Here is a 23,460-nt window from a genome sequence, read left to right as displayed (position 1 = left end):
GTCTTTCGTAACTTCTAATTAATTTTTAAGTTCGCTTATAAACTCAGTCCTCTCGTTTTCTATGATTTTATTCGAGTTTCCGTCAATTTAAAGGTTTAATTATAAGTGATAGGCTAGTTGGCGCCCGGAACCGACTCCCTCTCTCTCTCTCTACCTCTACCTCTCTCTTAACACCTCACAGTGCTTCAAGTGACATGTTTTCATTTCTATTCGCTTATAAACTCAATCTACCCTCGCATTTCCTGCCATATAATTAAAGTATCCGGTTGTACCCCATGGTGAGGGTCCGCTTGTTTCCACCTCCTTCACCGAGGGAGGGAGGCAGACTGCTCCTGGCGCTTTGGGATTGTTTATTTATTTATTTATTTTTTTATTCTCTTCCTCAGTGTACCTGGGAAACACCGTGCAGTGCGGTTGTGTGTGTGTGTCCTCTTTTCATTTAAACACCAGGGAACGGGACCACAGAGGAACAGGAGGTCAATTAAGGTGAGTTTAGTAGTGACAGATAGCAGAGGTCTGACTTCAACCTACGACACTACCTGGAAAACACTGGAAATACCTGGAAAATACTTGATACTTAATAGCAAAAGGGAGAAGAGAAGAGAGAAAATAATGCTATTTATCATGGAATAGAGGCGGACACACACACACACACATACATATATACACACACACACACACACACATATATACACACACACACATATATATATATATACACACAGACACACACACAGCTGAAATTAATCCATAAAATAGAGAAATAACCTTCACAACAACCAGAAATAATAAGGAAAGAGAGATAGCCAACTTTGTTTTCATCTGACCCCCCTCCCAGCCCTCCCGCGGCCGCCATGATGGATTGCCAGAATCTACCCCCGGTTCTAATATTTTTTCTATTTTCTTAACTTATATATTTAGGCTTTTTAACTTAGATTTTATGGTTTGTAAAAATATTTGGTGGTGTTTTGAGTGTTTTGCGTGCGAGTGTTAAGGGAAACATGTCAATTATGAGGTTGTTTCAGCGTAAATAAGTGTTGCCGTTTGCCGTTAAATTTTTCATACCGCCAAACATGATTTTTTATTTCAGCCGCTAGGCAAGATTTTATGGGCTCAAAAAATCGTTTATTGTTTTTTAAATGTGTTGTGATGCTTTTGAGTGAAGTACGTGGGTTTTTAGAGGGGTTTTAGTCCCGTTGAACACTCAAAAAGTTGACATTTTTAAATTATTTATTTATTTATTTCAGCTTCCGGTTAACTTCTGATTGTTTGTAAAAATAGTTTCGATTTTTTAAAGTGTATTGTGTTCGTGAGAAATGAGATTTGTGGACTTTGGAATGTTTTTTTTTATCGTGTTTGTTCGAACACTTTTTCATATAGTTATTTAAATATAGCTTTATTATTACTGAAGCTTGGAATATTTTTATATGTCAAGAATTAATCTAAAATTATGCCCTTTCATAATATGTAAAGCATTCCGGCCCAGCTCCATTTTTGCGAGGGGTCATTTTCAAAATCATTCGCGTCACGTAAATATGGCGTGACGTCATCAGCCGCCTTCATCTGGGGACCGGGACCTGGACCTTCCCACCTCCCAGTGCCCTTCTATCAGTGTTTAGTGTAATTTCCTATATTTTCCAGCTGTTTTCATGCATAGAGAAGAATAGAAAGAGGAGGAAAGAAGGAGAAATGAAGAAGGAGGAAAAAGAAGAAGGAAGGGAAGGAGGAAGACGAGAAGGAAAAGAGGAAATATTAAGAAGACAATATTTTCACTGAATTTCCAGCGTTTTAAAGGTAAGCAAACGTAGTAGTAGTAGTAATAGTAGTAGTAGTAGTAGTGGTGGTGGTGGTGGTGGTGGTGTAGCAGCCTTGTAATATAAGATGAAGTGTTTTGAGTTAAATACGCAATTTTTTTCTAGGCATGTTGAAATAGAAGTGAGAGTTTTTGGTGTTTTGAAAGGGAATATTCTTGCTTGCAGTGTTTTTTTAAAGGGAATTCTTCGTGTCTGTGGCGTTTTAGAAAGGCAGGGGATGTTTTTTTTGTAATTATTTTGTTTTTTTTTAAGATTTTCGTGTTTTTCAAGTTTGTTTGGGTAGAAATTGTTGTTTTTTCGCTGTCTTTGGGTAGGTGTGTGTCTCTTTTGGGGTGTTTTGAAAGGAAATTCTGTGTTATTCGATGTTTTTTTTGGAAGAAATGAGTGCTTTTGGGGTGTTTTGAAAGGAAATTAAGTGTTTTTTAAGTGTTTTTTGGCTAAAAGTGTGTGTTTTTGGGGTGTTTTGAAAGGAAATCAAGTGTTTTTCAGTGTTTTTGCGTAGAAATGAGTGCTTTTTCGGGTGTTTTGAAAGGAAATTAACTGTTATTTAAATGTTTTTGGGTAGAAATGTGTGTTTTTTGGTGTGTTGAAAGGAAATCGCATGTTTTTCAGTGTGTTTTTTGGTGTGTGGCTAGAAATGTGTGTTTTTGGTGTGTTTTGAAAGGAAATCGCATGTTTTCCAGTGTTTTTGCGTAGAAATTAGTGCTTTTTCGGGTGTTTTGAAAGGAAATCGCATGTTTTTTCAGTGTTTTTGGCTAGAAATGTGTGTTTTTTGTTGTGTTTTGAAAGGAAATCATATGTTTTTTCAGCGTTTTCTGGGTAGAAGTAAGTGTTTTTTGGGTGTTTTGAAAGGAAATCGCATGTTTTTTCAGTGTTTTGGGGTAGAAATGTGTGTTTTTTGGGTGTTTTGAAAGGAAATTAAATGTTATTTAAGTGTTTTTGGGTAGAAATGTGTGTTTTTTGGTGTGTTGAAAGGAAACCGCATGTTTTTCAGTGTGTTTGGGTAGAAATGTATGTTTTTTTGGGTGTTTTGAAAGGAAATCACATGTTTTGTTAGTGTTTTTTTGCGTAGAAATTAATGTTTTTGAGTTATTTCTGACCGGTAATCAGTGTTTTCTCTGGGTACTGTTAATAGAAATAGCTGTTCTGGGCCGAATTTGTATTATTTGAGTATTAAAAGGAGAAAAATAGTGCTTATAGGTGTTATTAGGAAGGAAAATTTGTGTTGCTAGGTGTTTTTGGGGAGGAAAATTGTGCTTCTAGGTGTTTTTGGGGAGGAAAATTGTGTTTGAAGGTGTTCTTTGGGGAGGAAAATTGTGCTTCTAGGTGTTTTTGGGGAGTCAAATTGTGTTTCTGGGTGTTTTTGGGGAGAAAAATTGCGTTTCTAGGTGTTTTTGGGGAGGAAGATTGTGCCTCTAGGTGTTTTTGGGAGGAAAATTGTGTTCCTAGATGTTTTTGGGAAGGAAAATTGTGTTTCTGGGTGTTTTTGGGGAGGAAAATTGTGTTTCTGGGTTGTTTTAGGGGAGGAAAATTGTCTTTCTAGGTGTTTTAGGGGAGTAAAATTGTTTCTGGGTGTTTTTGGGGAGGAAAATTGTGTTTCTAGGTGTTTTTGGGGAGGAAAATTGTGCTTCTGGATGTTTTTGGGGAGGAAAAATGTGTTTCTAGGTGTTTCTGGTGTGTGTGTGTGTGTGTGTGTGTGTGTGTTGCAGTGGTTTGAGTGTGTTTTGGGGAAGTTTTGGTGTGTGTTGGTGTGATAATTTTGGGGTTTGGGAATTGTGTAATGATGCTGGCGATAGTTATGGGGGGGTGTCAGGCTAGATGCAGGATGCTTGCGCTAACACGACAGATTTTAAGGAGTTTTGGGAAGGAGGTGTTGTATAAGACGTGTGTGAGGGGTGTTGTAATGTGCGTTGTGATATATGAAGCTATTAGATGCAAGTGTGGGGCCAGCAAAATGAAGTTAACAAACAGGCCTAACACCAATAAAATGACGCACACTAATATATATATCGTAGGTATTGGCTCAGAACTCTCTCTCTCTCTCTCTCTCTCTCTCTCTCTCTCTCTCTCTCTCTCTCTCTCTCTCTCTCTCTCTCTCATATATATATATATATATATATATATATATATATATATATATATATATATATATATATATATATATATATATATATATATATATAATTTTCCCATTTTCGTGTTTTTGAAGCAAGGTGAGGTAATGTTATATATATCGTTATATAACCACAACAAGAGACTTTATTGAGTTTTGCAATAACCTAACCTAACCTAACGCCCTCAAACACACAGGTGGGGACCAGATACACCAGGGAACAGTACAGCAAGACAGTCGCACAGTCGTTCCTGGTGCGGCTGATGCGTTTGAGCATGTCCAGCGATGCGGAGGTGCGGCAGACAGTGCAACACATCCTGCACACACTGCTCCACCGGCACCACAATGCTCACTACCTGCCCAAACCTACGTCACTGTCTGGGGGCCTTCATTGGTTGTTTATTGTGTGTGTGTGTGTGTGTGTGTGTGTGTTTTCCTTTTATGTGTGTTGTGTGAGTGTCTGTTTTCTTCTCTTCTTCTTCTAAATTCTTTGTTTGTTCCTTCTCTTTCTTCTCACTGTTTTCTGTATTGTCTGTGTGTCTGTTTTCTTCTCTTTCTTATTTCATGTATTCTTACAGATTCATTTGTTTATTTGTTGCAATGTGTTTTTAATGAATAGACAGGAGGTCCTACCCTTCAGTTTTACCAACAAGGGACAAAGAACAAAACAAAATTAAGAAGCAATAAAAAAAAAAGAAAGTTTAGAGTGCCGTTAGAAAAGTAGAAAAACAAGGCAAGATTCTCGCGGGCACCGGGCAGAGAGAGAGAGAGAGAATTACTGTACACAAACAATTCTCTGCTCTCACTTCTCTGCTCTCACTCCTAAGACAAGCAGGCACGCCCACACACTCCCTGCACGCCCACAGGCAGCAGACGAGCAGTAAGGAGAGGCTGAGAGAAAGAGAGGAAGGACCGCGTACTTTGCTGTGCTCCCAGCCCAAGGCAAGCAGGCACGTGCCCACACTGCCACACTCCCTGCACGCCCACAGGGCCACAGGCAGCAGACGAGCCGCAAGGTGAGGCTGAGAGGGAAGAAGGGAGAAGTGGTCAATTGGTTTGTTGTTTGTTTGTTTGTTTGTTTGTTTGTTTGTTTGTTTTGAAAGTGATGAATATTTGTATTTGGTGGTGGTTTGTGTATCAGATGAGCAAAGGCAAGTGTTGTGTTTGTTAGTAGGCTGAGCGTTGCACCTGTTATCTTGTTAATACGTTTTTCTGGTGATAAATTCTTTGACAAAATCACTCCCAGATCTTTTCCTCTTGTTGTCTTATTTATTGTTTCATTTCCCATCTTATAGTTACAGCCACACCTTCTGTTACTTTTTCCAAACTCCAAATTCCTCTGTTGCAGGTGGCAGGTGTATCTTGTCTGTGCAGGCTGTGTGTTAGGCTGAGGCTGAGGCAGGAAGCCCCTCGCTGCCTGTGTGGTGACGGCCTCCTCTGTTGCAGGTGCCAGGTGTATCTTGTCTGTGCAGGCTGTGTGTTAGGCTGAGGCGAGGCTGAGGCAGGAAGCCCCTCGCTGCCTGTGTGGTGACGGCCTCCTCTGTTGCAGGTGCCAGGTGTATCTTGTCTGTGCAGGCTGTGTGTTAGGCTGAGGCTGAGGCAGGAAGCCCCTCGCTGCCTGTGTGGTGACGGCCTCCTCTGTTGCAGGTGCCAGGTGTATCTTGTCTGTGCAGGCTGTGTGTTAGGCTGAGGCTGAGGCAGGAAGCCCCTCGCTGCCTGTGTGGTGACGGCCTCCTCTGTTGCAGGTGCCAGGTGTATCTTGTCTGTGCAGGCTGTGTGTTAGGCTGAGGCAGGAAGCCCCTCGCTGCCTGTGTGGTGACGGCCTCCTCTGTTGCAGGTGCCAGGTGTATCTTGTCTGTGCAGGCTGTGTGTTAGGCTGAGGCTGAGGCAGGAAGCCCCTCGCTGCCTGTGTGGTGACGGCCTCCTCTGTTGCAGGTGCCAGGTGTATCTTGTCTGTGCAGGCTGTGTGTTAGGCTGAGGCTGAGGCAGGAAGCCCCTCGCTGCCTGTGTGGTGACGGCCTCCTCTGTTGCAGGTGCCAGGTGTATCTTGTCTGTGCAGGCTGTGTGTTAGGCTGAGGCTGAGGCAGGAAGCCCCTCGCTGCCTGTGTGGTGACGGCCTCCTCTGTTGCAGGTGCCAGGTGTATCTTGTCTGTGCAGGCTGTGTGTTAGGCTGAGGCTGAGGCAGGAAGCCCCTCGCTGCCTGTGTGGTGACGGCCTCCTCTGTTGCAGGTGCCAGGTGTATCTTGTCTGTGCAGGCTGTGTGTTAGGCTGAGGCAGGAAGCCCCTCGCTGCCTGTGTGGTGACGGCCTCCTCTGTTGCAGGTGCCAGGTGTATCTTGTCTGTGCAGGCTGTGTGTTAGGCTGAGGCTGAGGCAGGAAGCCCCTCGCTGCCTGTGTGGTGACGGCCTCCTCTGTTGCAGGTGCCAGGTGTATCTTGTCTGTGCAGGCTGTGTGTTAGGCTGAGGCAGGAAGCCCCTCGCTGCCTGTGTGGTGACGGCCTCCTCTGTTGCAGGTGCCAGGTGTATCTTGTCTGTGCAGGCTGTGTGTCAGGCTGAGGCAGGAAGCCCCTCGCTGCCTGTGTGGTGACGGCCTCCTCTGTTGCAGGTGCCAGGTGTATCTTGTCTGTGCAGGCTGTGTGTTAGGCTGAGGCAGGAAGCCCCTCGCTGCCTGTGTGGTGACGGCCTCCTCTGTTGCAGGTGCCAGGTGTATCTTGTCTGTGCAGGCTGTGTGTTAGGCTGAGGCTGAGGCAGGAAGCCCCTCGCTGCCTGTGTGGTGACGGCCTCCTCTGTTGCAGGTGCCAGGTGTATCTTGTCTGTGCAGGCTGTGTGTTAGGCTGAGGCTGAGGCAGGAAGCCCCTCGCTGCCTGTGTGGTGACGGCCTCCTCTGTTGCAGGTGCCAGGTGTATCTTGTCTGTGCAGGCTGTGTGTTAGGCTGAGGCTGAGGCAGGAAGCCCCTCGCTGCCTGTGTGGTGACGGCCTCCTCTGTTGCAGGTGCCAGGTGTATCTTGTCTGTGCAGGCTGTGTGTTAGGCTGAGGCAGGAAGCCCCTCGCTGCCTGTGTGGTGACGGCCTCCTCTGTTGCAGGTGCCAGGTGTATCTTGTCTGTGCAGGCTGTGTGTTAGGCTGAGGCAGGAAGCCCCTCGCTGCCTGTGTGGTGACGGCCTACTCTGTTGCAGGTGCCAGGTGTATCTTGTCTGTGCAGGCTGTGTGTTAGGCTGAGGCAGGAAGCCCCTCGCTGCCTGTGTGGTGACGGCCTCCTCTGTTGCAGGTGCCAGGTGTATCTTGTCTGTGCAGGCTGTGTGTTAGGCTGAGGCTGAGGCAGGAAGCCCCTCGCTGCCTGTGTGGTGACGGCCTCCTCTGTTGCAGGTGCCAGGTGTATCTTGTCTGTGCAGGCTGTGTGTTAGGCTGAGGCAGGAAGCCCCTCGCTGCCTGTGTGGTGACGGCCTCCTCTGTTGCAGGTGCCAGGTGTATCTTGTCTGTGCAGGCTGTGTGTCAGGCTGAGGCAGGAAGCCCCTCGCTGCCTGTGTGGTGACGGCCTCCTCTGTTGCAGGTGCCAGGTGTATCTTGTCTGTGCAGGCTGTGTGTTAGGCTGAGGCAGGAAGCCCCTCGCTGTCTGTGTGGTGACGGCCTACTCTGTTACAGGTGCCAGGGCGGTATCCAGTGACAGGAGTCCCTCCATGCATCCCTCCTGCAGCCCCAGGCTTCCTGCAGGATCGGACGCAGCCGGGAGCAGCGTTGCAATGGAGGGTGCAAGGCCAGGAAACAGCAGCAGCAGCAGCAGCAGCAGTGGCAGCAGGAACAGCCTGGAGCAGCGGGCGACCCTGGGCGTGAGGACCTACACTTGTGACCACTGCGGCAAAGTGTGCTCCACCAAGGCTGCCATTGCCAGACACGTCCTCTCCCATGCCAGCAAGACAAGGCTGAGAGGCAGGAGTGGCCCCGCTGAACACACTGCCACCCACACTGGTGGCAGGAACCACAAGTGTGACCTCTGCGGGAAGACATTTGTCCGGAAGAGTCATCTTGACAGACACATCCTCACCCACACTGGGGAGAGAAAGTTCCAGTGCCTGGAGTGTGGCAAAAGATTTATCCACAAAAGTTATCTTAGCACACACATCCTCACCCACACTGGGGAGAGAAAGTTCCAGTGCCTGGAGTGTGGGAAAAGATTTACCCAGAAAAGTCATCTTAACACACACATCCTCACCCACACTGGGGAGAGAAAGTTCCAGTGCCTGGAGTGTGGCAAAAGATTTATTGAGAAAAGTTCCCTTAAGAAACACATCCTCACCCACACTGGGGAGAGAAAGTTCCAGTGCCTGGAGTGTGGCAAAAGATTTACCCAGAAAAGTAATCTTAACACACACATCCTCACCCACACTGGGGAGAGAAAGTTCCTGTGCCTGGAGTGTGGCAAAAGATTTATCCACAAAAGTAATCTTAACACACACATCCTCACCCACACTGGGGAGAGAAAGTTCCAGTGCCTGGAGTGTGGCAAAAGATTTATTGAGAAAAGTTCCCTTAACAAACACATCCTCACCCACACTGGGGAGAGAAAGTTCCAGTGCCTGGAGTGTGGCAAAAGATTTATCACCAAAAGTCATCTTAACACACACATCCACACCCACACTGGGGAGAGAAAGTTCCAGTGCCTGGAGTGTGGGAAAAGATTTATCCAGAAAGGTGATCTTGACAGACACATCCTCACCCACACTGGGGAGAGAAAGTTCCAGTGCCTGGAGTGTGGGAAAGGGTTTACCCACAAGGGTTCCCTTGACAGACACATCCTCACCCACACTGGAAAGAAGAAGAGAAAACAGGCAAAATCATAGATGTTGCAGTCCCCGGTGACTCCGGCCTCAGTAGAGCTGAAAGGCACAAAACTACAAAACGTCACGACCTAAAAAGTGACCAAGAACAACATGGTCACCGACGGACACCGGTGTGACACCAGTGAGAGAAGCTGCAGCAGAGGATCACCCATCAAAGAGAAGAAATCTGGCAGATAACAAGCTTCCTGCAAGACCAAAACCACACAAGGAACCTCCTCAAGAAAACAGACAGAATGACAGCAAGGCGCAGCGCAGGCAGCGGCCGGCCGGCCGGGCGGGAGACCGGCAGGGAGGGGCCGAGCCCCGGCCGAAGCCTTGGCACCACAGATGAGGACAAAGACAAGAAAATAAAGGCCAGAAAGATGAAGAGGCAGCTTGCAGAAAAGCCAGGGGTGGTGTGCAGGCACGTGGCAAAGACCTCAACAGAAGTACAAGACCCGCCCGAGGAAGAAGTGGCCGAGGGATGCTGCAGGCCACTGCTGCTGGAAGACCCCACGCAGCACCAGGCAGCCCCGGGGATACAGACCACCACGGTTAAACACACAAGTAAACAACAACAATGCCAGCCGTTCAGCTTACACAGGAAGGTCTGCTGGCCACAAGACTACTGCCACAAACCAGCTGGCAATACCACCAGTGACTTGTGGGTGTGGTGTGGTGTGGTGTGGTGACTGGCCACAAGACTACTGCCACAAACCAGCTGGCAATACCACCAGTGACTTGTGGGTGTGGTGTGGTGTGGTGTGGTGACTGGCTCAAAGGTTTATCCTGAAATGTAATCTTGACACACATGCTCACCCACACTGGGGAAAGGAAGTGCAGCAGGTGTGGTGTTTGTGGCTGTGCTCATCACTTTTTTCTTTATTTTTTAGCTTCTTGATCAGTAAAGTGTTGTCAGCCTTGTACACACAGCTTTGGTTCACTTGCACAAGGTTTTGGGGGCTCGGGGGTGTTCCTAAGGGGGGCACTAACTGTCCAGGGGTGTTCCTGCTTGTTTCTGTCTCTCTGTGTCTCTGGTTTTGGTGTCTCCCTCCCAAACATTATTTTCACAACAAGCCACAAACCAACATCCCTTCATTAACACTTAGATACCTTAACTTAACTCACCCACAAAACTCCCACAAACTGACTAACTTGTTTTTTGTTTATTGTTTGTTTATTTTATTTGTTTTATTGATGTATTTTTTATTTGAAAGTAGCCATATTCTTAAGGTTTTTATGGTTCTGTTTATTATTGTTTGGGCTGTCCTGTGTTTGTGATTGCTGGACTCATATAGAAATGGGTAGTTTTATTATTATTATTATTTATTTATTTATTTATTTATTTATTTTTCTGTATTATTTTTGATGTTTTTATTATTTTGTTGTTTATTTTTGTGTTATTTATTTAGCCTGCCTGGCATACAGTTAGATTGAGTGTTATTTTGTTGTTTATTTGTTTATATTGTTTTATTTTATTTAGTATTTGTTTAGTTAATGATTTAGTGGTGTTATTGGTGTTTTTTGTGTTTATTTGTGTATTCAGTTTTATTTACAGCTATTTATTGATTTATTTTTATTGATGTATTTGTTTTTAGTTTAGAGTCTGGCCAACAGGGAAAAGCTAACAAGAACAATTAACCCAAAATTACAATTAGTATTTCTATATGATTACTTTTCATATTAAGGAGACTGGCCAAGGCAAAACACCCTTTGTACAGTGCAACTCCTGAAACAAAAGAGGAGAAAAATGATTGAAGTTCCTGAGGTGTCTAATACTCCTCTTTTGAGACAGGCAGCAGAGTCCCAGAGTGCACCAGTGAAGGGGTGAAACAATGACAATACTGCCTGGCTCTTGCACTAGTGAGGTGGACAGAATAGGGATGAGAATAAAGAGAAATTGTCATAGGAAATACAAACTGGCAGACTTTAGAGTGTAACAGTGAAGGGGTTGAAAAAGTGGAGGTACTGTTTAGCTCTTGCACTAGTGGGGTGGACAGAATAGGAGAGGATTCTTAAAAGTTTGGCATTGTTAGCTTGAAAGATTATACTTGAAAGATTATTTATTACATGTTGAAAGGACAGAATAAGGATGAAAATATATAGAAAGTCTTGTGAAGATACTGGTTAACTCTTGTACTAGTGAGGTAGACAGAATAGGAGGCCATTCTAACAAGTTTGCCAGTGTTAGTTTGAAAGGCGATACTTCAAAAAAAGACTTGTTACATATTTAAAGGACAGAATAGGGGTGAAAATAAATGAGAAGTAGAAAGTCTTGTTACCAGGGGGACATGAGAAAAATTTTGGCAGTGTTAATGTGTTTGTTACCGACTTTTTTCACCTCGCATCACCTCTGTCTCTCTCCTGAACCTCTAAAAAAATATGTACAATGCATTTAGACAAGTTAGGAAGGAGGTTAAGAGAGAGAGGTGAGATGAAGTGAGAATATTCCTAAGTATTTTCTGTCATAACACCTCATATCACCTTTTGTCTCCCCTGAACCTCTAAAAATATCAACAGTGAGACATTTAGACAAGTTAGGGAGGTGAAGAGAGAGAGAGAGGTGAGATGAAGTGACATTATTCCTGTCTCTCTCCCAGCTTAAACTTTCAAAAATATTTATAATGAGAAATGTAGACAAGTTAGAGAGGTGTAGAGAGATAGAGGTGAGATGAAGTGACATTATTGTTTTGTTTCTTGCCTAACACCTTTCTCTCTCTCCTTCTCTTGGCCTCTGCCTCCTCAAAAAGAGCCTATATTAATGAACTGGTGATGGTACAGGCCTATAATACCTTGTAACAACATTTCATCATAAAATCTGCCAACGCTGGTTCAATTATAATCATTGTCATTGCTCATGCTAAGCTTAGTATTATTATTATTATTATTATTATTATTATTATTATTATTATTATTATTATTATTATTATTATTACTATTATTATTATCATGTCATGCATTAGTGTTTTCATTTGTTTCCTGCGCTGTCATTGGTGCAGGAAATATCATGATGTTTTGGTTGCAAGAGTCCATGTATATATAGATTGAGCCATCGTATTCATGTTTATCATTGTGTGGTGTTGTAAATATACTTTATCTGTAAATAAAAAATGTATCCTATGACATTTGTTTATTTTATTGTATGTGTGTTAGGTTAGGTTAGCATAGTCTATATACAAGCTCTTGGCAGTGCATATATATCACAGACACATTGTTAGACAGTAAATTAATTTGAAGTAGAACCAATTGTTGTGTGTGTGTTAGGTTAGCCTATCACACCCTTATCTTAGAAATATTCCTTTGTACATGCTTATGTACCACAGCCAGATACACACTGATTAGGGAGGTGGATGGAATAGTGGTGAAAGACTGAATATCCTGCTTGACTCTTGCATTGCGGAGGTGGACAGAATAGTGGTGAAAGAGTGAATATACTGGTTGACTCTTGCATTGGGGAGGTGGACAGAATAGTGGTGAAAGAGTGAATATACTGGTTGACTCTTGCATTGGGGAGGTGGACAGAATAGTGGTGAAAGAGTGAATATACTGGTTGACTCTTGCATTGTGGAGGTGGACAGAATAGTGGTGAAAGAGTGAATATACTGGTTGACTCTTGCATTGGGGAGGTGGACAGAATAGTGGTGAAAGAGTGAATATACTGGTTGACTCTTGCATTGGGGAGGTGGACAGAATAGGAGATGAAGGAGTGAAGATATTGGTTAACTCGTTCTCTATGATTTTATTCGAGTTTTCATTAATTTATGGTTTAATTGTGAGTGATAGGCTAACCCTTTCACTCGTTCAGTCTTCAGTATCATTATAAACACTCTACTGTGTCTTTCGTAACTTCTAATTAATTTTTAAGTTCGCTTATAAACTCAGTCCTCTCGTTTTCTATGATTTTATTCGAGTTTCCGTCAATTTAAAGGTTTAATTATAAGTGATAGGCTAGTTGGCGCCCGGAACCGACTCCCTCTCTCTCTCTCTACCTCTACCTCTCTCTTAACACCTCACAGTGCTTCAAGTGACATGTTTTCATTTCTATTCGCTTATAAACTCAATCTACCCTCGCATTTCCTGCCATATAATTAAAGTATCCGGTTGTACCCCATGGTGAGGGTCCGCTTGTTTCCACCTCCTTCACCGAGGGAGGGAGGCAGACTGCTCCTGGCGCTTTGGGATTGTTTATTTATTTATTTATTTTTTTATTCTCTTCCTCAGTGTACCTGGGAAACACCGTGCAGTGCGGTTGTGTGTGTGTCCTCTTTTCATTTAAACACCAGGGAACGGGACCACAGAGGCACAGGAGGTCAATTAAGGTGAGTTTAGTAGTGACAGGTAGCAGAGGTCTGGCTTCAACCTACGACACTACCTGGAAAACACTGGAAATACCTGGAAAATACTTGATACTTAATAGCAAAAGGGAGAAGAGAAGAGAGAAAATAATGCTATTTATCATGGAATAGAGGCGGACACACACACACACACATACATATATACACACACACACACACATATATACACACACACACATATATATATATATACACACAGACACACACACAGCTGAAATTAATCCATAAAATAGAGAAATAACCTTCACAACAACCAGAAATAATAAGGAAAGAGAGATAGCCAACTTTGTTTTCATCTGACCCCCCTCCCAGCCCTCCCGCGGCCGCCATGATGGATTGCCAGAATCTACCCCCGGTTCTAATATTTTTTCTATTTTCTTAACTTATATATTTAGGCTTTTTAACTTAGATTTTATGGTTTGTAAAAATATTTGGTGGTGTTTTGAGTGTTTTGCGTGCGAGTGTTAAGGGAAACATGTCAATTATGAGGTTGTTTCAGCGTAAATAAGTGTTGCCGTTTGCCGTTAAATTTTTCATACCGCCAAACATGATTTTTTATTTCAGCCGCTAGGCAAGATTTTATGGGCTCAAAAAATCGTTTATTGTTTTTTAAATGTGTTGTGATGCTTTTGAGTGAAGTACGTGGGTTTTTAGAGGGGTTTTAGTCCCGTTGAACACTCAAAAAGTTGACATTTTTAAATTATTTATTTATTTATTTCAGCTTCCGGTTAACTTCTGATTGTTTGTAAAAATAGTTTCGATTTTTTAAAGTGTATTGTGTTCGTGAGAAATGAGATTTGTGGACTTTGGAATGTTTTTTTTTATCGTGTTTGTTCGAACACTTTTTCATATAGTTATTTAAATATAGCTTTATTATTACTGAAGCTTGGAATATTTTTATATGTCAAGAATTAATCTAAAATTATGCCCTTTCATAATATGTAAAGCATTCCGGCCCAGCTCCATTTTTGCGAGGGGTCATTTTCAAAATCATTCGCGTCACGTAAATATGGCGTGACGTCATCAGCCGCCTTCATCTGGGGACCGGGACCTGGACCTTCCCACCTCCCAGTGCCCTTCTATCAGTGTTTAGTGTTATTTCCTATATTTTCCAGCTGTTTTCATGCATAGAGAAGAATAGAAAGAGGAGGAAAGAAGGAGAAATGAAGAAGGAGGAAAAAGAAGAAGGAAGGGAAGGAGGAAGACGAGAAGGAAAAGAGGAAATATTAAGAAGACAATATTTTCACTGAATTTCCAGCGTTTTAAAGGTAAGCAAACGTAGTAGTAGTAGTAATAGTAGTAGTAGTAGTAGTGGTGGTGGTGGTGGTGGTGGTGTAGCAGCCTTGTAATATAAGATGAAGTGTTTTGAGTTAAATACGCAATTTTTTTCTAGGCATGTTGAAATAGAAGTGAGAGTTTTTGGTGTTTTGAAAGGGAATATTCTTGCTTGCAGTGTTTTTTTAAAGGGAATTCTTCGTGTCTGTGGCGTTTTAGAAAGGCAGGGGATGTTTTTTTTGTAATTATTTTGTTTTTTTTAAGATTTTCGTGTTTTTCAAGTTTGTTTGGGTAGAAATTGTTGTTTTTTCGCTGTCTTTGGGTAGGTGTGTGTCTCTTTTGGGGTGTTTTGAAAGGAAATTCTGTGTTATTCGATGTTTTTTTTGGAAGAAATGAGTGCTTTTGGGGTGTTTTGAAAGGAAATTAAGTGTTTTTTAAGTGTTTTTTGGCTAAAAGTGTGTGTTTTTGGGGTGTTTTGAAAGGAAATCAAGTGTTTTTCAGTGTTTTTGCGTAGAAATGAGTGCTTTTTCGGGTGTTTTGAAAGGAAATTAACTGTTATTTAAATGTTTTTGGGTAGAAATGTGTGTTTTTTGGTGTGTTGAAAGGAAATCGCATGTTTTTCAGTGTGTTTTTTGGTGTGTGGCTAGAAATGTGTGTTTTTGGTGTGTTTTGAAAGGAAATCGCATGTTTTCCAGTGTTTTTGCGTAGAAATTAGTGCTTTTTCGGGTGTTTTGAAAGGAAATCGCATGTTTTTTCAGTGTTTTTGGGTAGAAATGTGTGTTTTTTGGTGTGTTTTGAAAGGAAATCATATGTTTTTTCAGCGTTTTCTGGGTAGAAGTAAGTGTTTTTTGGGTGTTTTGAAAGGAAATCGCATGTTTTTTCAGTGTTTTGGGGTAGAAATGTGTGTTTTTTGGGTGTTTTGAAAGGAAATTAAATGTTATTTAAGTGTTTTTGGGTAGAAATGTGTGTTTTTTGGTGTGTTGAAAGGAAATCGCATGTTTTTCAGTGTGTTTGGGTAGAAGTGTATGTTTTTTGTGTGTTTTGAAAGGAAATCACATGTTTTTTCAGTGTTTTTTGCGTAGAAATTAATGTTTTTGAGTTATTTCTGACCGGTAATCAGTGTTTTCTCTGGGTACTGTTAATAGAAATAGGTGTTCTGGGCCGAATTTGTGTTATTTGAGTATTAAAAGGAGAAAAATAGTGCTTATAGGTGTTATTAGGAAGGAAAATTTGTGTTGCTAGGTGTTTTTGGAGAGGAAAATTGTGCTTCTAGGTGTTTTTGGGGAGGAAAATTGTGTTTGAAGGTGTTCTTTGGGGAGGAAAATTGTGCTTCTAAGTGTTTTTGGGGAGTCAAATTGTGTTTCTGGGTGTTTTTGGGGAGAAAAATTGCGTTTCTAGGTGTTTTTGGGGAGGAAGATTGTGCTTCTAGGTGTTTTGGGGAGGAAAATTGTGCTTCTAGGTGTTTTTGGAAGGAAAATTGTGTTCCTAGATGTTCTTGGGGAGGATAATTGTGTTTCTAGATGTTTTTGGGGAGTCAAATTGTGTTTCTGGGTTTTTTTGGGGAGAAAAATTGCGTTTCTAGTTGTTTTTGGGGAGGATGATTGTGCTTCTAGGTGTTTTGGGGAGGAAAATTGTGCTTCTAGGTGTTTTTGGGAGGAAAATTGTGTTCCTAGATGTTCTTGGGGAGGATAATTGTGTTTCTAGATGTTTTTGGGGAGTCAAATTGTGTTTCTGGGTGTTTTTGGGGAGAAAAATTGCGTTTCTAGTTGTTTTTGGGGAGGAAGATTGTGCTTCTAGGTGTTTTGGGGAGGAAAATTGTGCTTCTAGGTGTTCTTGGGAAGGATAATTGTGTTTCTAGATGTTTTTGGGGAGTAAAATTGTTTCTGGGTGTTTTTGGGGAGGAAAATTGTGTTTCTAGGTGTTTTTGGGGAGGAAAATTGTGCTTTTGGATGTTTTTGGGGAGGAAAAATGTGTTTCTAGGTGTTTCTGGTGTGTGTGTGTGTGTGTGTGTGTGTGTGTGTGTGTGTTTGAGTGTGTTTTGGGGAAGTTTTGGTGTGTGTTGGTGTGATAATTTTGGGGTTTGGGAATTGTGTAATGATGCTGGCGATAGTTATGGGGGGGTGTCAGGCTAGATGCAGGATGCTTGCGCTAACACGACAGATTTTAAGGAGTTTTGGGAAGGAGGTGTTGTATAAGAAGTGTGTGAGGGGTGTTGTAATGTGCGTTGTGATATATGAAGCTATTAGATGCAAGTGTGGGGCCAGCAAAATTAAGTTAACAAAAAGGCTTAACACTAATAAAATGACGCACACTAATATATATATCGTAGGTATTGGCTCAGAACTCTCTCTCTCTCTCTCTCTCTCTCTCTCTCTCACATATATATATATATATATATATATATATATATATATATATATATATATATATATATATATATATATATATATATATAATTTTCCTATTTTCGTGTTTTTGAAGCAAGGTGAGGTAATGTTATATATATCGTTATATAACCACAACAAGAGACTTTATTGAGTTTTGCAATAACCTAACCTAACCTAACGCCCTCAAACACACAGGTGGGGACCAGATACACCAGGGAACAGTACAGCAAGACAGTCGCACAGTCGTTCCTGGTGCGGCTGATGCGTTTGAGCATGTCCAGCGATGCGGAGGTGCAGACAGTGCAACACATCCTGCACACACTGCTCCACCGGCACCACAATGCTCACTACCTGCCCAAACCTACGTCAGTGTCTGGGGGCCTTCATTGGTTGTTTATTGTGTGTGTGTGTGTGTGTGTGTTTTCCTTTTATGTGTGTTGTGTGAGTGTCTGTTTTCTTCTCTTCTTCTTCTAAATTCTTTGTATGTTCCTTCTCTTTCTTCTCACTGTTTTCTGTATTGTCTGTGTGTCTGTTTTCTTCTCTTTCTTATTTCCTGTATACCATATTATGTGCACGTGTGTGTGTGTGTGTGTGTGTGTGTGTGTGTGTGTGTGTGTTTTCTCCACTTTCATCTCTTTCCATCTCCTTCATCTTTACCTACTCCTCTTGCTCGCCAAACCAGTGCGACAGGACGTTAATTTCTGGCGTAAGTCGGGCACGGAGCTCCTGCTGTCGGCTCAGGAGAACTGACTTTGCCAACAATACCCTGGCAAACCTGGAAGCTGTGTTCACCACCCCCATGCTGCTGCTGCTGCTGCAGGAGATTCCGGTCCGATGATGTGATTGTGGATATTCTGAGGGTTATGTTTCATGTACAGGTGAGGAAGTGGTGGGTTTTTTTTTTAATGATTCTTGGGTTTTTGCTGTTTATTTTGTGTTGTGTCTGATGTGTTTGTGTGACAGTGCTTTGGTTTTTCTTACAGATTCATTTGTTTATTTGTTGCAATGTGTTTTTAATGAATAGACAGGAGGTCCTACCCTGCAGTTTTACCAACAAGGGACAAAGAACAAAAGAAAATTAAGAAGCAATAAAAAAAAAAAAAAGAAAGTTTAGAGTGCCGTTAGAAAAGTAGAAAAACAAGGCAAGATTCTCGCGGGCACCGGGCAGAGAGAGAGAGAGAAAGAGGATTACTGTACACAAACAATTCTCTGCTCTCACTTCTCTGCTCTCACTCCTAAGACAAGCAGGCACGTGCCCACACACTGCCACACTCCCTGCACGCCCACGTACGCCCACAGGCAGCAGACGAGCAGTAAGGAGAGGCTGAGAGAAAGAGAGGAAGGACCGCGTACTTTGCTGTGCTCCCAGCCCAAGGCAAGCAGGCACGTGCCCACACTGCCACACTCCCTGCACGCCCACAGGGCCACAGGCAGCAGACGAGCCGCAAGGTGAGGCTGAGAGGGAAGAAGGGAGAAGTGGTCAATTGGTTTGTTGTTTGTTTGTTTGTTTGTTTGTTTGTTTGTTTTGAAATTGATGAATATTTGTATTTGGTGGTGGTTTGTGTATCAGATGAGCAAAGGCAAGTGTTGTGTTTGTTAGTAGGCTGAGCGTTGCACCTGTTATCTTGTTAATACGTTTTTCTGGTGATAAATTCTTTGACAAAATCACTCCCAGATCTTTTCCTCTTGTTGTCTTATTTATTGTTTCATTTCCCATCTTATAGTTACAGCCACACCTTGTGTTACTTTTTCCAAACTCCAAATTCCTCTGTTGCAGGTGCCAGGTGTATCTTGTCTGTGCAGGCTGTGTGTTAGGCTGAGGCTGAGGCAGGAAGCCCCTCGCTGCCTGTGTGGTGACGGCCTCCTCTGTTGCAGGTGCCAGGTGTATCTTGTCTGTGCAGGCTGTGTGTTAGGCTGAGGCAGGAAGCCCCTCGCTGCCTGTGTGGTGACGGCCTCCTCTGTTGCAGGTGCCAGGTGTATCTTGTCTGTGCAGGCTGTGTGTTAGGCTGAGGCTGAGGCAGGAAGCCCCTCGCTGCCTGTGTGGTGACGGCCTCCTCTGTTGCAGGTGGCAGGTGTATCTTGTCTGTGCAGGCTGTGTGTCAGGCTGAGGCAGGAAGCCCCTCGCTGCCTGTGTGGTGACGGCCTCCTCTGTTGCAGGTGGCAGGTGTATCTTGTCTGTGCAGGCTGTGTGTTAGGCTGAGGCTGAGGCAGGAAGCCCCTCGCTGCCTGTGTGGTGACGGCCTCCTCTGTTGCAGGTGCCAGGTGTATCTTGTCTGTGCAGGCTGTGTGTTAGGCTGAGGCTGAGGCAGGAAGCCCCTCGCTGCCTGTGTGGTGACGGCCTCCTCTGTTGCAGGTGCCAGGTGTATCTTGTCTGTGCAGGCTGTGTGTTAGGCTGAGGCTGAGGCAGGAAGCCCCTCGCTGCCTGTGTGGTGACGGCCTCCTCTGTTGCAGGTGCCAGGTGTATCTTGTCTGTGCAGGCTGTGTGTTAGGCTGAGGCTGAGGCAGGAAGCCCCTCGCTGCCTGTGTGGTGACGGCCTCCTCTGTTGCAGGTGCCAGGTGTATCTTGTCTGTGCAGGCTGTGTGTTAGGCTGAGGCTGAGGCAGGAAGCCCCTCGCTGCCTGTGTGGTGACGGCCTCCTCTGTTGCAGGTGCCAGTGACAGGACTCCCTCCGTGCATCCCTCCTGCAGCCCCAGGCTTCCTGCAGGACCGGACGCAGCCAGGAGCAGCGTTGCAATGGAGGGTGCAAGGCCAGGAAACAGCAGCAGCAGCAGCAGCAGCAGCAGCAGCAGCAGTGGCAGCAGGAACAGCCTGGAGCAGCGGGCGACCCTGGGCGTGAGGACCTACACTTGTGACCACTGCGGCAAAGTGTGCTCCACCAAGGCTGCCATTGCCAGACACGTCCTCTCCCATGCCAGCAAGACAAGGCTGAGAGGCAGGAGTGGCCCCGCTGAACACACTGCCACCCACACTGGTGGCAGGAACCACAAGTGTGACCTCTGCGGGAAGACATTTGTCCGGAAGAGTCATCTTGCCTCACACATCCTCACCCACACTGGGGAGAGAAAGTTCCAGTGCCTGGAGTGTGGCAAAAGATTTATTGAGAAAAGTTCCCTTAAGAAACACATCCTCACCCACACTGGGGAGAGAAAGTTCCAGTGCCTGGAGTGTGGCAAAAGATTTATTGAGAAAAGTTCCCTTAAGAAACACATCCTCACCCACACTGGGGAGAGAAAGTTCCAGTGCCTGGAGTGTGGCAAAAGATTTATCCACAAAAGTTATCTTAACACACACATCCTCACCCACACTGGGGAGAGAAAGTTCCAGTGCCTGGAGTGTGGGAAAAGATTTATCACCAAAAGTAATCTTAACAGACACATCCTCACCCACACTGGGGAGAGAAAGTTCCAGTGCCTGGAGTGTGGCAAAAGATTTACCCACAAAAGTAATCTTAACAAACACATCCTCACCCACACTGGGGAGAGAAAGTTCCAGTGCCTGGAGTGTGGCAAAAGATTTATCCAGAAAGGTGATCTTAACACACACATCCTCACCCACACTGGGGAGAAAAAGTTCCAGTGCCTGGAGTGTGGCAAAAGATTTACCCACAAAAGTAATCTTAACACACACATCCTCACCCACACTGGGGAGAAAAAGTTCCAGTGCCTGGAGTGTGGCAAAAGATTTATCCAGAAAGGTGATCTTAACACACACATCCTCACCCACACTGGGGAGAAAAAGTTCCAGTGCCTGGAGTGTGGCAAAAGATTTACCCACAAAAGTAATCTTAACACACACATCCTCACCCACACTGGGGAGAAAAAGTTCCAGTGCCTGGAGTGTGGCAAAAGATTTATCCAGAAAGGTGATCTTAACACACACATCCTCACCCACACTGGGGAGAAAAAGTTCCAGTGCCTGGAGTGTGGCAAAAGATTTACCCACAAAAGTAATCTTAACAAACACATCCTCACTCACACTGGGGAGAGAAAGTTCCAGTGCCTGGAGTGTGGGAAAAGATTTACCCAGAAAAGTGATCTTGACAGACACATCCTCACCCACACTGGGGAGAGAAAGTTCCAGTGCCTGGAGTGTGGGAAAGGGTTTACCCTCAAGGGTTCCCTTGACAGACACCTCCTCACCCACACTGGGGAGAGAAAGTTCCAGTGCCTGGAGTGTGGCAAAAGATTTACCCACAAAAGTTATCTTAACAGACACATCCTCACCCACACTGGGGAGAGAAAGTTCCAGTGCCTGGAGTGTGGGAAAGGGTTTACCCACAAGGGTTCCCTTGACAGACACCTCCTCACCCACACTGGGGAGAGAAAGTTCCAGTGCCTGGAGTGTGGGAAAGGGTTTACCCAGAAGGGTTCCCTTGACAGACACATCCTCACCCACACTGGAAAGAAGAAGAGAAAACAGGCAAAATCATAGATGTTGCAGTCCCCGGTGACTCCGGCCTCAGTAGAGCTGAAAGGCACAAAACTACAAAACATCACGACCTAAAAAGTGACCAAGAACAACATGGTCACCGACGGACACCGGTGTGACACCAGTGAGAGAAGCTGCAGCAGAGGATCACCCATCAAAGAGAAGAAATCTGGCAGATAACAAGCTTCCTGCAAGACCAAAACCACACAAGGAACCTCCTCAAGAAAACAGACAGAATGACAGCAAGGCGCAGCGCAGGCAGCGGCCGGCCGGCCGGGCGGGAGACCGGCAGGGAGGGGCCGAGCCCCGGCCGAAGCCTTGGCACCACAGATGAGGACAAAGACAAGAAAATAAAGGCCAGAAAGATGAAGAGGCAGCTTGCAGAAAAGCCAGGGGTGGTGTGCAGGCACGTGGCAAAGACCTCAACAGAAGTACAAGACCCGCCCGAGGAAGAAGTGGCCGAGGGATGCTGCAGGCCACTGCTGCTGGAAGACCCCACGCAGCACCAGGCAGCCCCGGGGATACAGACCACCACGGTTAAACACACAAGTAAACAACAACAATGCCAGCCGTTCAGCTTACACAGGAAGGTCTGCTGGCCACAAGACTACTGCCACAAACCAGCTGGCAATACCACCAGTGACTTGTGGGTGTGGTGTGGTGTGGTGTGGTGACTGGCCACAAGACTACTGCCACAAACCAGCTGGCAATACCACCAGTGACTTGTGGGTGTGGTGTGGTGTGGTGTGGTGACTGGCCACAAGACTACTGCCACAAACCAGCTGGCAATACCACCAGTGACTTGTGGGTGTGGTGTGGTGTGGTGTGGTGACTGGCCACAAGACTACTGCCACAAACCAGCTGGCAATACCACCAGTGACTTGTGGGTGTGGTGTGGTGTGGTGTGGTGACTGGCCACAAGACTACTGCCACAAACCAGCTGGCAATACCACCAGTGACTTGTGGGTGTGGTGTGGTGTGGTGTGGTGACTGGCTCAAAGGTTTATCCTGAAATGTGATCTTGACACACCTGCTCACCCACACTGGGGAAAGGAAGTGCAGCAGGTGTGGTGTTTGTGGCTGTGCTCATCACTTTTTTCTTTATTTTTTAGCTTCTTGATCAATAAAGTGTTATCAGCCTTGTACACACAGCTTTGGTTCACTTGCACAAGGTTTTGGGGGCTCGGGGGTGTTCCTAAGGGGGGCACTAACTGTCCAGGGGTGTTCCTTACCAACGTGTGTCTTGCCTCACGCTGGGGACAAGCAGGGCTGGCTGGGTGACAATGGGCATTCACCATCTTGACTGAGGGCAGTGTGGGAGGGAAGACAAATGAAGAGAGAGAGAATGGTTGATATTGCATCTCTTGCTATTCAAAGCTGGCCTAGTGTGTTGAAGCCTCCCTCCTCAAAGAGTTCAAGTCACAGGCAGGGGCAAACACAGCAGCAGGCAGGGAGTTCAGGAGTGTGCCAGTGAAAGGGTGAGAGACTGAGAACACTGGTTAACTCTTGCATTAGGGAGGTGGACAGAATAGTGGTGAAAGACTGAGAATACTGGTTAACTCTTGCACTAGGGAGGTGGACAGAATAGTGGTGAAAGACTGAGAATACTGGTTAACTCTAGCACTAAGGAGGTGGACAGAATAGTGGTGAAAGACTGAGAATACTGGTTAACTCTTGCACTAGGGAGGTGGACAGAATAGTGGTGAAAGACTGAGAATACTGGTTAACTCTTGCATTAAGGAGGTGGACAGAATAGTGGTGAAAGACTGAGAATACTGGTTAACTTTTGCACTAGGGAGGTGGACAGAATAGTGGTGAAAGACTGAGAATACTGGTGAACTCTTGCATTAGGGAGGTGGACAGAATAGTGGTGAAAGACTGAGAATACTGGTTAACTCTTGCATTAGGGAGGTGGACAGAATAGTGGTGAGAGACTGAGAATACTGGTTAACTCTTGCATTAAGGAGGTGGACAGAATAGTGGTGAAAGACTGAGAATACTGGTTAACTTTTGCACTAGGGAGGTGGACAGAATAGTGGTGAAAGACTGAGAATACTGGTGAACTCTTGCATTAGGGAGGTGGACAGAATAGTGGTGAAAGACTGAGAATACTGGTTAACTCTTGCATTAGGGAGGTGGACAGAATAGTGGTGAGAGACTGAGAATACTGGTTAACTCTTGCATTAGGGAGGTGGACAGAATAGTGGTGAAAGACTGAGAATACTGGTTAACTCTTGCATTAAGGAGGTGGACAGAATAGTGGTGAAAGACTGA

General features: G+C 44.7%; 1 protein-coding gene across 3 annotated transcripts; it reads left to right on the top strand.

The window, feature by feature from the left end:
• Positions 1-170: 170 nt before the first annotated feature.
• LOC135096442 (gastrula zinc finger protein XlCGF57.1-like) lies at positions 171-22,331 on the top strand. Of its 3 annotated transcripts, XM_063997940.1 has the most exons (8): positions 171-486; positions 1,642-1,794; positions 4,794-4,943; positions 12,963-13,060; positions 14,212-14,364; positions 16,954-17,123; positions 17,441-17,636; positions 19,406-22,331. In XM_063997940.1, the coding sequence occupies exon 8, from the start codon at positions 19,492-19,494 to the stop codon at positions 21,187-21,189; it is 1,698 nt and encodes a 565-aa protein (XP_063854010.1). In that variant the 5' UTR covers positions 171-486; positions 1,642-1,794; positions 4,794-4,943; positions 12,963-13,060; positions 14,212-14,364; positions 16,954-17,123; positions 17,441-17,636; positions 19,406-19,491; the 3' UTR covers positions 21,190-22,331. The 3 variants fall into 3 exon arrangements, 2 of the variants coding, with proteins under 2 accessions (XP_063854010.1, XP_063854009.1); XM_063997939.1 differs by lacking the exons at positions 171-486; positions 1,642-1,794; positions 16,954-17,123; positions 17,441-17,636 and adding an exon at positions 18,058-18,207 and having other exon boundaries at positions 4,133-4,943; XR_010264759.1 differs by lacking the exons at positions 171-486; positions 1,642-1,794; positions 12,963-13,060; ... (2 more) ...; positions 17,441-17,636; positions 19,406-22,331 and adding an exon at positions 5,276-5,411 and having other exon boundaries at positions 4,129-4,943.
• Positions 22,332-23,460: the final 1,129 nt, after the last annotated feature.

The sequence above is a fragment of the Scylla paramamosain genome, unplaced genomic scaffold (assembly GCF_035594125.1).
Source record: "Scylla paramamosain isolate STU-SP2022 unplaced genomic scaffold, ASM3559412v1 Contig4, whole genome shotgun sequence".
NCBI classification, from domain to species: domain Eukaryota; kingdom Metazoa; phylum Arthropoda; class Malacostraca; order Decapoda; family Portunidae; genus Scylla; species Scylla paramamosain.
Note: the sequence above shows the minus strand (reverse complement) of the source record. Positions and strands in the feature narration are given on the sequence as shown.

Excerpts from the sequence above, each read along its gene's own strand:
- LOC135096442 (XM_063997940.1), top strand. The coding sequence starts at position 19,492 with ATGGAGGGTGCAAGGCCAGGAAACAGCAGCAGCAGCAGCAGCAGCAGC.